The sequence below is a fragment of the Tinamus guttatus genome, unplaced genomic scaffold (genome assembly GCF_059628265.1).
Source record: "Tinamus guttatus ecotype Peru unplaced genomic scaffold, ASM5962826v1 Tinamus_guttatus_pri_ptg000045l, whole genome shotgun sequence".
Taxonomy (NCBI): domain Eukaryota; kingdom Metazoa; phylum Chordata; class Aves; order Tinamiformes; family Tinamidae; genus Tinamus; species Tinamus guttatus.
The window spans coordinates 3,414,605-3,429,349 of record NW_028288579.1 but is presented as its reverse complement, the minus strand read 5'-3'; the positions used below and the strand labels follow the sequence as shown (position 1 = coordinate 3,429,349).

At 62.9% G+C, this 14,745-nt stretch overlaps 1 protein-coding gene across 1 annotated transcript in view; it reads right to left on the bottom strand.

The window, feature by feature from the left end:
- Positions 1–9,665, bottom strand: part of CACNA1G (calcium voltage-gated channel subunit alpha1 G) — a 115,987-nt gene extending 106,322 nt beyond the window's left edge. The window contains exon 1 of the mRNA XM_088538173.1: positions 9,419–9,665. Coding sequence (XP_088394299.1) covers positions 9,419–9,660 — 242 coding nt within the window. The 5' untranslated portion in view covers positions 9,661–9,665. The remainder of the gene's footprint in view (positions 1–9,418) is intronic.
- Positions 9,666–14,745: the final 5,080 nt, after the last annotated feature.

Sequence of the window (14,745 nt, the reverse complement as noted above, 5' to 3'; positions counted from 1 at the left end):
GCGGGGCTGAGGAGTTGCCATGGCTATTCAGAGGCTCCCGGCCTCCTCGGGGGACAGCAGGGGCCACCGGTTGTCCCTGCGAGGGCCAGGGCGACAGCCCCCCCGCCACGACGGGCATCGCTGCATCCCAACGCTTCCCAGGCAGGAGCGCCGCGGGACGCCATGGAGCATCCATTGTCCCTTCACCAAGGATGAGCCCTCGCGCCACGCAGAGGGAAACCGCAGCCAAAACCACTCACTGCCAGGCAGGAAAACATCATGATTGCACAAAATGCTAAAAAAAGGTAAATTATTTTGCCCCAAAGGCCTCAGCTCAGCGGTAACGGCAGTAACCCACAGTACCTTCGGGACAAGCAGCAGGCACCACTTGGCACAGGCCACACAAACCCATGCTTATAATACCTGGGCTTTTTAAAACTTAAATTAAATACATTATTTCCTACTCACTTGGGGAACTTTTTTTCTAGGAAGGATATAATTTTTCACTTAACTCCAATGGACCAAATATAAAGGAAAAAGCACCACAACTGAAAACACATAGAAAGGTGCATTGCCCCCCCAGGAAAAAACTAGATTCCTCCCACACGATACTATAGGATGATTTAAATACAATATATAGGAATATAACACATTATTAAATTGGAAGGTTTCCTTCTAGAAAGACCTGCGCTACAGGATTCTAAAAATTGCTCTGAAAGCCTATTATGTTCCAATATAGCTCAGCTGGTTTCCTTGCCATTAAACTCTGCGAGACTTTTCCTGCAGGATTCGCGTTTTCCTTGCGCCTCCCAGCCCCGCATCCCGGCCCGCGCGCCCAGCGGGAGCCCGGGCGTCTCCCACGTCCGCAGGGACCGGAGCGCTTGGAGCCACGCGGCTCGGCCGCGCGCCCGTGCCGGCCTCGTCCCCTCCGCAAAGGAAAAAGGCGCTTCAGCAAAAAGTCGCCTTCAGCTGTTGCCATAGAGACTCGGTGGCGCGGCACAGAAAACCCTAATCTTGTCAAAAAAGAATAAAAAAAGGAAGAATTTAAGATTTTAATCAGCCAGAAGAGGCAGGATGTTGGGGCCTCTGCAGCTGCTGCCCTGGCCCCACACGAGGAGCAGGCGCAGGGAGAGGGTCTCCCATTTGCCAGGGTCCCAGCCCGGAGCGTGTTTCAAAAAGCAGATTTGAGCCCCGCGGAGCTCAGTGCTGCAGAGAGGCCATGGGAGGCAGGCGGGAGGGACCTGGGGAAGAGAGGGAGATGATGAAGGTGGGTGTGAAGAGTGACACATTTTAGGGAGGCCAGAAGATGGATTTTTTTTTCCTCCCTTTTGAGGAGGATGGAGCAACAGCAAGGACCAGCTCCGGTGCGTGGTGAAGAGCTGCCCAGCGGCTTCTGCAGGACACGCAGCTCCGGAGCAGGACGGGGCCCAGGAGACACCCTGGAGCTGCTCCCGCAGTGCAACCCTCAGCTTCCTGCAGCATCCCAGGAATAAACCCCCAGATTCCAGCGCACAAACGGAGGTTGGGGCCGGTCCAAACCGCGGAAAGGGGTTTCCGACCCCACACTGGATTGGCAGTGGGGATGCAGCAGCACAAGGAGCTTCATCCGATAGGAAACAGCGCTGGAGAGACCTGGGCGTATCCTGGCACCGGGGTGAGGCTGTTTGTGGTCCAGTTTGGCCCATGATGTCCCCAAATCGGGAGCTTCCCAAAGCCCGGTGGCTCCAGCAAGATGCACAGGATGCCCACACTGGGTCTGTCCCATATCCCCAGGCACTCAGTCCTGGTCCAGCTCCAGCCCCCTGATTCCGAGCCGGGAATGATCCCTGGGGCCGAAGCTCCTAATGCTGGGCAACCCCGCTGCAGGGACACGGCGCACGGGACATTCCCAGAGGGACGGGATGCCGCAGGGCGGGAGAGCAGAGTGAGCCGATGCGCCAGGAAGCGCTCGGAGAGGGAAACTCCTTCCTTGGCCTCCTTCCCTGCCTTTCATCTCGGGAAGCCGCGCTTGCTCCCAGGCAAAGCGGCTGCTCTGCATCTGCCCGGGGCTGGCGGGGACACGGAGCCAAACAGAGCCGCCACGAAGCTGGGATGACAGCATTCCCGGGAAGGGCAGGGACAGCAGCCGCAGCCAGGGATTCCCCGTGGGAAGGGCCTCAGCAAGGACGCGGTGCTGGCAGGGGACGGGAGCGCGGGCACACGGATGCCGGCGCAGCAGGCCCGGGGCCGCGCTCCGCACGTGTTTTAAGGATCCACACGGATCGCTTGCGCCGTGGGGCGGGCGGCTCTGCCACCTCGGCGGCGACGTCTCATCCATGGCCCGATCCGGTGCCACCTCCCCTCCAGCTACCCCAGAGGTGCCCCCAGCCCTTTTGGGGTGTCCTCGCCCCACCTGGAGCCTCAGCCCCGCGCTGGGCTTCGAGTGAAGGTCGAGCTCTGATCCAATAGGTCTTGCTTCCTTCGGAAAGGAGCCACCCGCGGGATTACGAACAGATCCATTTGCGTCCGGGAGACCTGCAGGATTCACCCCGGCTGCCTGCAGTGAAGCACAAACCCATCCCGAGCGGCACACGGAGGGACCGACCCTGGATGCGCCAGCTCTCTTCGGAGCAGCATCCGCGAGACCCGCGCCGCAACCCGGAGCAGCATCCGCTCCCGGGGGTTTATCCCGGGACATATTTATGTTCCTCCAAAGAAAGATAAGTCAATAACCACGTACAGTAGCAGTTACAAGTCAGATGTTAATTTAATTCCTCTCCTCCCTGTCAGCCCAAATAAGCATTAATTCACTGGAGCACCAGGGCCCCGTTATTTATCATTCTTACTGGGGCTTCGATTTCCTCCACTTAAGGAGGAATTACTACACCCAGGCTACGAAGGGAGCAAGGTGTGGATTGAATGGCACCGTGTGCCTTGCACAAGCTCGGGCACCTAAAACCCGGATGGGATTTTTTTTATTCCATGCTATTAGTGGATAAGGTTGAAGCAGAGGCTGCTTAAAGCGCAGCGCATCAAATGCATTTGAAAGGCGCATTCAACCCACAGCAAAGGAAACATTTTCAAGCTTCCTACAGACCTCAGGGCTGAGGCAGGACCGGGCTGCCGGATTCAGTCTCCTTCGGAGCAGCAGCCGGGATGCAGCGGATGCCTGGAGCATCCTCGGAGGCGGCTGCGCTCACCCGCCCCCGGCCCAAGGTAGCCGCGTTCCTCCCGCCTCTAGTCTCAACCCCGAGCTAAAAATGAACCTTATTCACGATTAACGGCTATATTTGCATCGCGTGGCTGGCAGCTTCATGCAAAATAAATGCTTTGGCACCCGAAATTCCAGGCTGGGGGTGAGCCCTGCCCTTCCAAAGGCAGCTTTATCCACCGAACGCGTCGGTTCCCAATCATTAAAGAGCCCCACTCGCCACTCGGGCAGGGGCCTGCTCCGCTTTGCAGTGCTCCGGAGCCAGGAAGGGTGGCCAACAATCCCGGAGGAGGAGGGTCAAACCCGGCCTGATTTCGGTATGGATCACGGGAAATCCCACAGGCCCCAAAGCCGGAGCCGTCGGGACACGAAAGCTCCTCTGTGGGGCTGGCAGAGGCCCTGCCAAGCCCCCATCCCAGCCACGGGGCTCGAGGGCATCCCGAGGCTCTGCCACAGTGCCCGATCGCTTGGAACGGCTGCGCGGATGCTCTGCTCCAAGACCCGAGAGCCGAGGGGGAGGCCCGGGTCACATTCGGAGCCCTGGCATTCCCGCCGCGCGCTCCGGCACAATTCCTGACTCGCCGACAGCGCGTTCCCAGAACAGCACTGGGTAAGTCATCAAGGAGCGCGAGCACAGCCCGAAATCTCCTCTCCGCAAATATCCAAGCCGAAAAATGTGCTTTTTTTTCCATGTGCTCCAAGGCTAGGAAGCAGATGTGAGCACATCCACGGCACCAGCGGTTCTTAGTCACTCCGTTATATAAAACCATGAGAATTTCCTCCTTTTCATCCCCCCGTGCGGGTGAGAGGCCAAGGGCCGCGCACGGAGCCAAACGCGCCGGGCTGGGGAAGCCCCCGGGCTCACGGGGACGTGTCCCCGCGGGGACGGCGACGCTCCGGAGGCGGATGAGGCCGGGAACGCCGTGGGGTGGAGCCCACGCGCGCTGCGGCCTCCCGGTTAACCGGGATGCTCAGCATCCTCCAAACCACAGCGAGGCCTCAAAGCCCTCCCGAGCTGCTACGCGCTGCTGCGCGGGGGGCTCTTAACCTGCTTTGAAAATAAGTGGAAAATATTAGATGAAAAAGCACCGGGTGCAGCCTCTGCCGCCCCGTGGGAGCTCAGGGGCTGGGGGGATCCCAAGCCTCTCACCCACGCTCCGGTACGGAGGAGACTGGATTCATAGGAGCAAGTGAGCCATGGGGAGACCCTGCTTTGGCAGAGGGATTTGCTCCCTTCCAGGAAAGGGGAGGGAAGCGGGTTGCTGCGGGAGGCCGCGGTGGAGGCTCAGGTCCCTGCACGGAAAGCGAAAGAGCCGAGCGGCGCTTGGAGCAAAACTGGGAGAGAGATTTTGCAGCAAATGCCAAGACATCTGCAGGGGGTGGGGGAGAAAGAGAGAACAAAATTTCCTAAGCATCATAAAATCCCAGGCATTTCCAGAGCGGCCGCGGCGCTCCCGGAGAGGGCAGGAAGCATCGGAGCGCGTCGCTCCTGGAGCAAGAGACGAAGGCACCGGAACAGGAGGTGGCTGGAAAGCAGAGCCCAGATCCAGAGGGTCAGGAACGGCCCGAGGGGCAGGAGAGGCGACGGCGCCCGGGCGAGCCGCAAGCAGCGATCCCGCGTGGCGATCCCTGCCTCGATCCCCGCAGCGATCCCTGCCTCGATCCCTGCCTCGATCCCGCGCAGCGATCCCCGCCTCGATCCCGCGCAGCGATCCCCGCCTCGATCCCGCGCCGCGATCCCCGCCGCGATCCCCGCCTCGATCCCCGCCTCGATCCCGCGCGGCGATCCCCGCCTCGATCCCCGCCTCGATCCCTGCCTCGATCCCGCAAGGCGATCCCCGCGTCGATCCCGCGCGGCGATCCCCGCCTCGATCCCCGCCTCGATCCCCGCCTCGATCCCTGCCTCGATCCCCGCCTCGATCCCTGCCTCGATCCCTGCCTCGATCCCTGCCTCGATCCCTGCCTCGATCCCTGCCTCGATCCCGCGCAGCGATCCCTGCCTCGATCCCTGCCTCGATCCCTGCCTCGATCCCTGCCTCAATCCCTGCCTCAATCCCTGCCTCAATCCCCGCCTCGATCCCCGCCTCGATCCCGCGCAGCGATCCCCGCCTCGATCCCACCCAGCGATCCCCGCCTCGATCCCCGCCTCGATCCCACCCAGCGATCCCCGCCTCGATCCCCGCCTCGATCCCGCGCAGCGATCCCTGCCTCGATCCCTGCCTCGATCCCCGCCGCGATCCTGCGTGGCGATCCCCGCCTCGCACTCTCCTCCCCAAAATTGAAAGCAGGCCCTGGAGGCGGCCGCGTTTGCCTCACAGAGGATCCCATGTTCCGGATTTCCTACACGGAGTCGAGGAACCTTCCCGGACCCATCTCCGAGGAAAACGGAGGCCCCAGGCGGGCTGGGGACACAGGGATGGCAGGGATGACATAACCACGGCGCAGGAGCGCGCGGGCGAGGACGAAAGGAAGAGAGGGAAAGAGAAAACTTCTGGAAGTGATTAGGGCTCCCGGCTCCAGGCTCCCCTTGGCAGGCGGCTCCCGCTCCCGCCCCGTGCCAGCCTGCCAGCGCCAAATGAGAAAAAGCTGCCGCGCGCTCCGGCGCTTGGATAAACTCCTACACAAACTTCCAGATGTGACACAACAGCCTGGAAGGGGGATTTCACAAAAGAATCTCCTTAAAGAAAAAAAATAAAGGGAATAAAAAAAAAGTCTCCGGCACGCAGAGCGCGCTCACCCGCGCGGAGCGGCGCCGGTGCCGCCGCCAGCCCGTGCGGCCCGGATCGGGATGGAGCCGCCGGCCTCGCCGGGCTGCGCTGGCCCGGGACACAGCGCGAGGGCGGCACAAGGGCTGGAACCCCCGGGTTAGGGGGGAACACGGCCCGAGCGCAAGCGGCTTCCAGCTCATCGCAGCAGCGGCCCCGGGAGAGACACGGTCCTGCCCGGAGCTGGTTTTTCCTGGTGTTTCATCCCCAGCTCCAAGGGCTCAGCGAGATGGGAACACTCCTATCAGCCCCAGTCTTGCCCTTCTGCTAGCACCCTGAGGGGAAAAAGAGGGAATTTTCCCTAGTTTAGGGCCTCTCTCCCATTGGCACTTTCTGGTGACCCCTTGCAAGCTGCGGGGAGCCGCGCAGGGGAGAGGCTGACATCAGTCCTACAGCAGGGATCACAGCTCCCTTTACCTACACCTCTGCTTTCCCAATTGGAGCTCTCCACACAAAGCCTCAGCCCCTCTCTGCTCTGCTCCTCCACCACTCCGCACCGCGCAGGAAAACAGAGGAGCAGCCTGGCACAGACCCGGCTGCAGCCCTTCATCCTCCGAGTCCTCCAGGGCTTTTGTTCTACAAGGGGAAGCCACAGAACCGGCCTCCGTCCTCCCCGCCGCAGACGCGAGCTCAGCGCTCTGATCCTGCCCTGGAAAGCTCGGCTGGGGCTGCGCCTCCCGCTCCAGGATTCTATCCCAGGCAACGAGGACACATCTGAACTGTGTCCAAATGCTCCTGGACACACAGAGCCATGGGGAAGTTGTGGGCAGGAAGCACGTCCCACTGGGATCATCCGCGCAGGGTCCCGGGGACGCTCGCTGGGAATGAGCCACCGCATGAGACCGACACGGCCTGGCCGTGCTGGCCCTCCAGAGACCAGCACGATGCACTGGCAAAGCCAGCTCTGCAGGATGGATGCGGCTTTGGGGTTAAAAACCCAAGATCTCAGGCTTTGGAGCATTCACTTTCTGGATCAGGACAAAGCTCGTGGCTTTTTGCTAGCACGGAGGGATCAGGGAAGGGAGTTCAGCAAGGTCTCCCAGCTGCCTCCGCTCCAAGCGGCCGAGGAGCCTCTGTGGCCCAGCCAGGAGATGCTTTGAATTCAACTGTCAGGGAGAAGCCTGACGAATCCCCTCTCCGGGAACAGCGCATCCCTGCGGAACGCCGCGCGCCTCCCGAGCCCTCCTCCGGCCTCCCCGGCTCGGGTCGCACAAGCGGCGGCCGTGGGGGTCCCGGACACCGGCCCCGCTCCTCTGCCCACGAAGCCCCTGGCGGCCTCGACCCGCTGGGACCGGAGGCGGGATGCACGGACACAGCGGGAAGGCAGCGGGATCCACGGTCCCAGGGGATCCCCGCATCTATCCTCCCATCCACCAAACGGGAAACGGCGGGGAAGGGCAGAGCGAGGCGCCCGCTGCCAACGCGGGGGACGGGGCAGGACGGCGCCAGCGACCCCGGCCCTCGTCACCGGCGCGATTATCCCGCCTTGTCGCTAGCGCAGGGTCGCGATGCCCGAGACGTAACCGCGCGCTACGAGTCGCTTCTCCCAACAGGGAGGGATGAGCGAGCTGGCAGCTTGGGCGCTGGGATGCAGCGAGGATGCCGCCAGCAGCCTCCTTTCCAGATGTAGCCTCAATTACGCCCCCCCCACTTCTTTTAATTATCATTAAATAAGCTCTCCCGATTCTGGGTCAGTGACCCTCTAAGCAGAGCAGCGCGCAGACACACGGCAGCCTCCCCTGCGGCCCCCGAGCTCCTGCCTCCGTCGGGAGCAAGCCGAAAACGAGCGGCAAGGAAAGATGGAGCTCCCAGGGCTGCGCCCCGACACGCGCTCCGCGATGGAAGTGGCGCCAGGGGAGACCCCCCAAACGCCACTCGCTTCCCAAGGACCAAAATTCACCTGCTCGCACGGGAAGACGCATTTCGAGCCATTATTCAGGAGTGTTGTTTACTCAAAACACTTAAAAAGGTGCAGGTGTTAACACCTGCTTCCCAGCTGCATCATTAGGAAGGGGAAGAAAGACAGGAAAACTTTTGAATCAATTATCAATAGTATATAACATTAATAAGAATGCACTAATTTGCAGCCTGTCATTAATACCTCTTTCCAGACCAGAACGGCTTCAGAAAGTTTTAACATTTCCTCAGATGCTTAAGTAAACGCAGCTCTGAGCTGCTACCAAAATGTGGGGGAACTGCTGGGAGGACTCAGGCCTGGGAAGCAAAATCTTGGTTTTTCCCTCCTGGGGGACATTTTAGGAAAGGAGATGGGCTGTTTCTCAGCAAAATCAGTGCTGAAGCTCTGGCAAAACAACACTCCCAACTCCAGCAGAGCCTCGCTGCACCAGCCCCATCCCGGGTGCAGTCCTGGCACCCAAAGGGGAGGACGCGCGCGGGCTCCCGCAGCCCCACGGAACGTGTCCTCCCGTTCCCACGGGCTCCCTGCTCCAGATGTGGGGCTGTTTCCCGTCTGCGCTCCGCTGCCTTGTGCACAAGAGCCGCCACCGCCGCAGGGATCCGGTAACTTCTCCTACGCCCGGCGGGGGCCGCCTCCCCTGCACCAGCCCCTGCGGGAAGCCACGGGGCTGCCTTTCGCTGCATTTAGGCATTTGGGGTTTTTGCTTTTTGTGAATCGTGGGCGCAAGCGGAGCTCGGGCACGGCGAAGCCCTCGCAGTGCCACGAAGCGAGAGCTGGTGGCAACTCAACTCCGAAGGAGGTTCGCGAGGCTCCGAGACCGCGGCACAAAGTGATTTTTCTATTGTCTTCTCGCGGGGAGCTGCAACTTGGCGGGTGCAGCCGAGCTGCAGTCCCGGGCGGCGCAGGAGGGAGCCGGGGCGGCCGTGCGCCCCCAAGTGCACGGGGTCCCCGGAGCCCCCGGCCTCGCGTGGTGCCCCGGGCGCCCAGACCCCCCAGCACGGAGCATCCCCGGGTGGCAGCCGCGAGCGGGGCCTTCCCGCAGCCTTGCACGCCAGGGATTGTTTTGGGATCCAGGAGACAAGCAGCAAAGCAACGCCCCTCCTCGCCATGCTGCTCTTTCCCCCGGACTGCGCCCTCCTTAACCACCCCCCGCTAAAAACTGAGCCTAAAAAACAGAGTGAGTGAGAAGCAGGGGAAGGGTTGGGGTCCCTCACCGTGTCTGGAGGAAGAGGGACACTGGAGATGTCCCCAGGGGAGCAACAAAGCACGGGGAGAAGTGAGGGGGGGCCTGTCCTAGCTGCCCCATGCCCGGGGGGGATGGGTACCACCCCACACCGCAGGCCAGGGCGTTTTACCCTCCCCACCCCCCCGGCTCCAGGGACCCCGGCAACTGCCCATAAAACTTCCTGGAGCTGCTGGAGCAGCAGAGTGGGGGCGAGCAGAGCCTCAGGATCGAGGCGGGGGGCAAAACCCGTTTCCTTCCTCCCAGCAGCAGAGCAGCCCGGTCGTCCCCCCCGCTTTGGGGCGGGGGCCCGCGGGGCTTACCTGGCCACCTGCAAAGGATATGGGTTACACACGAGCCGCAGGCACCAGCTCCGCGGGCGGCTCTCCTGGCTCAGGTAGAAGAAGACGACGGGGGCGAGCGCCGGGTAGGGCAGCGCCTCCGCCTCCGAGCCGCCGCTGCCCGCGTCCCTGTCCCCCGGCCCCGGGCCGCCCCCGGCCCCGGACAGGTCATTAAGGCGGACGAAAGTCTTGGCTCTGCCCGGCTCCGGCTCCTCCTCGGCCGCTCGCGGTCCATCCTCGTCCATCCTCCGGCCGGCGGCCCCGGGAGGGGGCGAGGGGAGCGAGCCGGGGTGAGGGGGGCGAGCCGGGGGGCGACTAGCGGGCCACGGCCATGCCGGGGGGCGGGCGGCGGGGGCGGCTTCGGCGCCGGGGCTGCGCGGGGCCCCGGCGGGCGGGCGAGCCGCCTCCTAGCCCCCCGCCGGCATGCGGGGCTGCGCGGGCCGCCCCTCCGCGCCGCCCGGCCGCGGGCTCCGTGGCTCCTCCTCGCCGTCGCCTCCCGGGGGCCCGAGCCGCGGAGCGGCCCCCGCTGCCGTCGGGCAGGGCCGCCCTAGAGGCTCCGCCCGCCCCCGGGGCGCCCCGACATCTGCCCCGGCGCGGAGGATGCTCCGCACAGCTGGAGCCCTCGCTCCAACTTCGAGTCCCGGCTCCTCCTCCCCGCGGCCGCCAATGGGGCCTCGCCCCCGGCCCCTCCGCGCCGCCCCATTGGCCGCCGCGGCTGTCACTCAAGGCGGGGGTGAGCACAGCTGGAGGGGGGTTCCCCCCGGGGCGGCGGGGCTGGACGGGGCGCACCCCGATCCCCCCAGCCCCGGCATCGCCGCGTTTTGGGGACGGGGACCGGGACCCGCAGCGCCGGGGGAGGCGGCGCGGGGCAGATTTGCTGCTTGGAGCCGGGCCCGCTGCACCGAGCACGGCAACCCGGGGGCGGGGGGGCCGCAAAGCCCCGGTGCGGAGGGGGATCGGAGACCCCCTCCCCGGCCCTTGCAGGGGGGCGCCGCCCCGGGGCCCTGCTCCGTGCCCGGGGACAAGGCACGCGCCGAGCCCGGCCCCCGCGAGCCCTGCCCGGCCCCTCGCCCCGCTGCCCGGACGGGGCTTCCAGGGGCTCCCCCTGTCGCTCCGCTCCCTTCCCCCAGCAGGACGAGGCTGCCGGGCTCCGCAGAGCGGCTCGTACCCTGCCCCAGCCCCCGGGGCACCTGCCCCGCGAACGCCGCCCCCCAGGCCTGACACCCGGGTGAGGGTCTCCGCCTCCGGGGCAGCCTTCGCTGAGGAGGGTCCCTGACCGCAGCCCCCGACCTCGCATCCCCGCCCGGCCCGGAGGGGGGAACCGGCCGGCCGGGCCCCCCCTCCGCAGGACGCGGCCGGAGCTCCCTCTGCCGGCGCGAGGCCCCGTCGCGGCGGCGCCGGCCCCGACGGCGGTGACCGGGCGGGGGGCAGCGGGACCCGGCCCCGCCGCCCCCGGCCCCGCGCCCTGCACCCGGGCTGGCTGCAGGAGCGTCCGCTGGCCCCGCACCCTGCAGCTGCGGGGGTGCTCCTGTCCCCACGGCGTGACAGAGCCCCCGCCACCCCAACCCACCTGAGTTCTTACTGTTTAAGTCTTCTTGCAGCTTTAAAAACAGCCTCCCCACTCTCCCCATGGACCCTGCTCCTGCAGGCTGTTCTTATAGGAGCCCCTCAACCCAAAGCTACCAGAACCAGGTGCTAAAAGATGGCGCTTAGGGAAGGAGGACACTGCAGGCCAACAGCCCTACACTCACCATGGCCAGAAAAAAGCTCAGGAAGTCAGTGGGAACACTTGCATGCGCTCATGGGGAGACAAAGCTTGGCTAATCCTTGGCATCTCTCCATTCCTGCCAAAGCATCTGCTGCAGGAGGGCCCACATAGGGCCACACACAGGTGCCTGCTCCGTCTCCTGCCAGCTCATCCCAGCAGCAGGGAGCTGGGCCACCATCCCAACATGATTCCTGGAAAGGTCCCCAGTGCATCTGCACGTGTAAGGTGCATCCTCAGATGAAGCAGTTTCCTCAGTGCCACACACAACCCAGTCACAGTTGCTTTTGATCCACTTCCTTTGCACCCAGCGAGGGCAGAGCCTTTGTGCTGCATGCGGGTTAGTTAAATGGATTGGGAGCAAACAGGGTTTTTTAAAGGTTTGAGCCTGTAAGTGGGTTACCAGATTATGTGCTGCCTCCATTTTAATTATGCGTGGCTCATTTTGTTTATTGGGGACATTTTCTAGAGCGATGTTCTTTGGTAGAACTGGAAGCAACCCCCTTTAAAGGATACCTGCCCTATAAAGGGCTACACATCACAAATGAGACTCTACAAAGTTTCCCATCTCAGAGAACATTCTCATGCACCACAGCCAGGGGAGAACTGGAGCCCACAGGGAACATGAACCTGGAGCGGATCTGCCACTGCATCCCACTGCATCCCTAGCAGAAACATCACAAGGAGCATCTCCCACCAGCCAGGGAGCTTGGAGGAGAGGCTTGACATGGGTGATCGGTGCAGCCAGTACAGGAGCCACATTAAGTCGTAAGGGGGGAAAACCTGCAGCTGCAACAGCTTTAGCAGGAGGCGGGTTGCAGACCGCATCAATGCAGAGGCTCCCATCCTGCGAGCGCACACTGCGATCTGCCTCGCTGTTGACATACAGCTGCAGTAGCTGTGGGTGATTTTAATAAGACAGGATAATATTTCTATCAGCTCGAGGAGCTATAGATTGAACCCATATAGGCAGCTGGCTCCGCACTGGAGGATAAATCACAACAAGACACAGAGCTCTCTCATGCCTTGGAAGAACCCACACGTTTCATGCTGGGCATCGCAGCCCGGGAGGGCAGAGCCGGCCGCTCCTGAGCATCGCTCAGTGCTGTTAAACAGCAGTTTGGCAGCCAAGCCTGGTCTCTGTCCTCCAGCAGCAGCAGCTGTGGGTGCTGTGGGGACACAAGTGTCTTGTCCCTTGCACAGGTGTTCCCAGTTGCACTGCATTAGCACCTTCACCCTCACAAGCAGGTGCTATTAAGGCCATTTTAGTGAGCAGAAATATGCCACAGGTGACACAGACAGCACTGCCCACCTCTCCATCAGCCCAAGCATTAACAGCATTCCCCAAGCCGGGTCCCCCCACTAGGACCTGCCACTAAGGTCTCAGGAGAAGCAATGCTCAATGGACGAAGCCAGCAGACTCTACAAGCAGCACTTCATCTTTTATACATATTTTCTTTTTAATGAATATTTTTATTGTCTCTCTTCATCTTTATTAAGTAAAGAGCCAGACAAGTAGTTGGAGGGAAATATAGTATGGCAAGAAGCAGCTGCTCTGTGCAGAGGGCTGCACGTGGCCAGCACGGGCTGTTCAGCGCATGCAGCAGAATTAATCATCCAGGCCGGGGAACACTTATTTTGAGCCGCTGACCGGTGCTTTCTCGCATGAAGAATGTTTGCACCTCGCCCTTTTGGTACCCAATCCATCTGTGCCCAAACAAGGCCCGGATTTTGGGAACGGCAAAGCCCAAGGCGCTCCGACACTCCAACGCAGCTGAAACTGCCGACTCAGCAGGGTGAGCTGAGGCACCTCCAGATTTCAGATCGGGGATGGAAGGTGCTCTCAGGGTCTAACCCGTAATAAAGATTGTCCTCACTGTCCCCTGCCCACTGCTTCAAAAGTCTCATTTCACTTTACTACTCCCCACAAGATGTTTTCTAGAGGCAAGAGGAAAAAGAAAGCACATATATAAATATATGTATGGGTACATTATGCATATATGCAAGCAGGTCCTTAAGCTGCAGCTTTCTAGGCGGTTGTTGGGTTTTGAGGGTGATTCTTGCTGCTTTGCTGGCTGCGGGCTCCGTCTCGCCCTCGCCGAGCCCGGATGCCTCCCCCGGATCGCAGCCTGCGCCGCAGCCTCGCGCGAAGCCTGTCCCTGCCGCGCGCTCCGGCGAGCGAACCCCGCGCTCCCCAAGAGCAAAGACACCAACACCGGGTTTTACTGCAGGCGCCTCTGCAGCGCGAGCACGAAACAAAGCGGCTTCCAAGGAAGCGGCACTCGTGGAGAAGGGGAAAAAGAAAAAAAAACCACCCCGCCTGCAACGCTGCCTTCCGCTGCTGCCACTTGTTCGAGGCAGCTCTGCATGCGGCACCGCCAGCCTCCTCGCCAGCATCCCTGCCCTGCGCTCCATGTTCTGCCTTTTCCCAGCCAGATCTGTGTCAGTGGTGGAGCCCGCTCCTCTCTCCGACCCGTCCGTGCGGCTCACGTGCTGGAGCGTGCCAGCTGCGCTCCCGCTGGGATTGCGCCTTCAGACCCTGTGTGACAGCAGGAGAGGGCACAGGCAAGGCGCTGGGTGAACAGTGCCAGAAACCCAGGCTGCAATTAATGCAGCAGCCACAGCGCTGCAGCCGGGGCGGCGCGCGCAGGAGCAGCCATGAGCAGGGCCGCGGCAGCGCTGTGCCGGCTCCGCGCTCTCCGCTCCGTCCCAAGCACAGAAAACCCTTTCCTCATGGCACAGGAGAGCGTCACCACTAGTGACGCTCAGTGGCACTTCCAGCTCCCTTGCCCGGCCGCAAGGCACGTGGCGACAAGCAGGACTCCTGCACAGGTGATTTTGGCCTTACCTGACACTGGGAATCTCCAGCCAGGTGCCACCGCCGCCCCCTGTCCCTCTCCTCAGCAGAGCCACCCCTGCAGCAGGGCCTGCAGCTCCAGCCAGGACAAACCCTGCCCTGCTCCTCACAGACCTCCTAAAGCGGCTCCTCAAGGCCTGACCCAGCGCACCTGAGCGTGCAGCTGCTCCCCAGCCGGCCGAGCTGAGCCCAAACTCATCACACCTGCCCCAGCCTGGCCCCCTGCCACCAAGGGGACACCGCTGTGCCCCTTCCCAGGCCGTGAGCGGGGGGCGAAGGAATTCCTCCCCATTAATGGGGGGAATGGGGAGGAAAAGGGAACGGGATCAGCAGCGGGCGGGTGGGATGCTGAGGGCAGCGCACGCTCCGGCCAGCCCCACACGGCCGGGGCTCCCATGGGGAGGCGGGACGGACGGGGCGCAGCGGCACCCTGGCACGGGGCTGCTCCGGCACCCAGGGCTGCTCCAGCACCCGGGGCTGCTCCGGCACCCAGGGCTGCTCCGGCATCCAGGGCTGCTCCGGCACCCGGGGCTGCTCCGGCACCCGGGGCTGCTCCAGCATCCGGGGCTGCTCCGGCACCCGGGGCTGCTCCGGCACGCGGGGCTGCTCCGGCACGCGGGGCTGCTCCGGCATCCGGGGCTGCTCCGGCATGCGGGGCTGCTCCGGCACCCAGGGCTGCTCTGGCACCCAGGGCTGCTCCTGCACCCA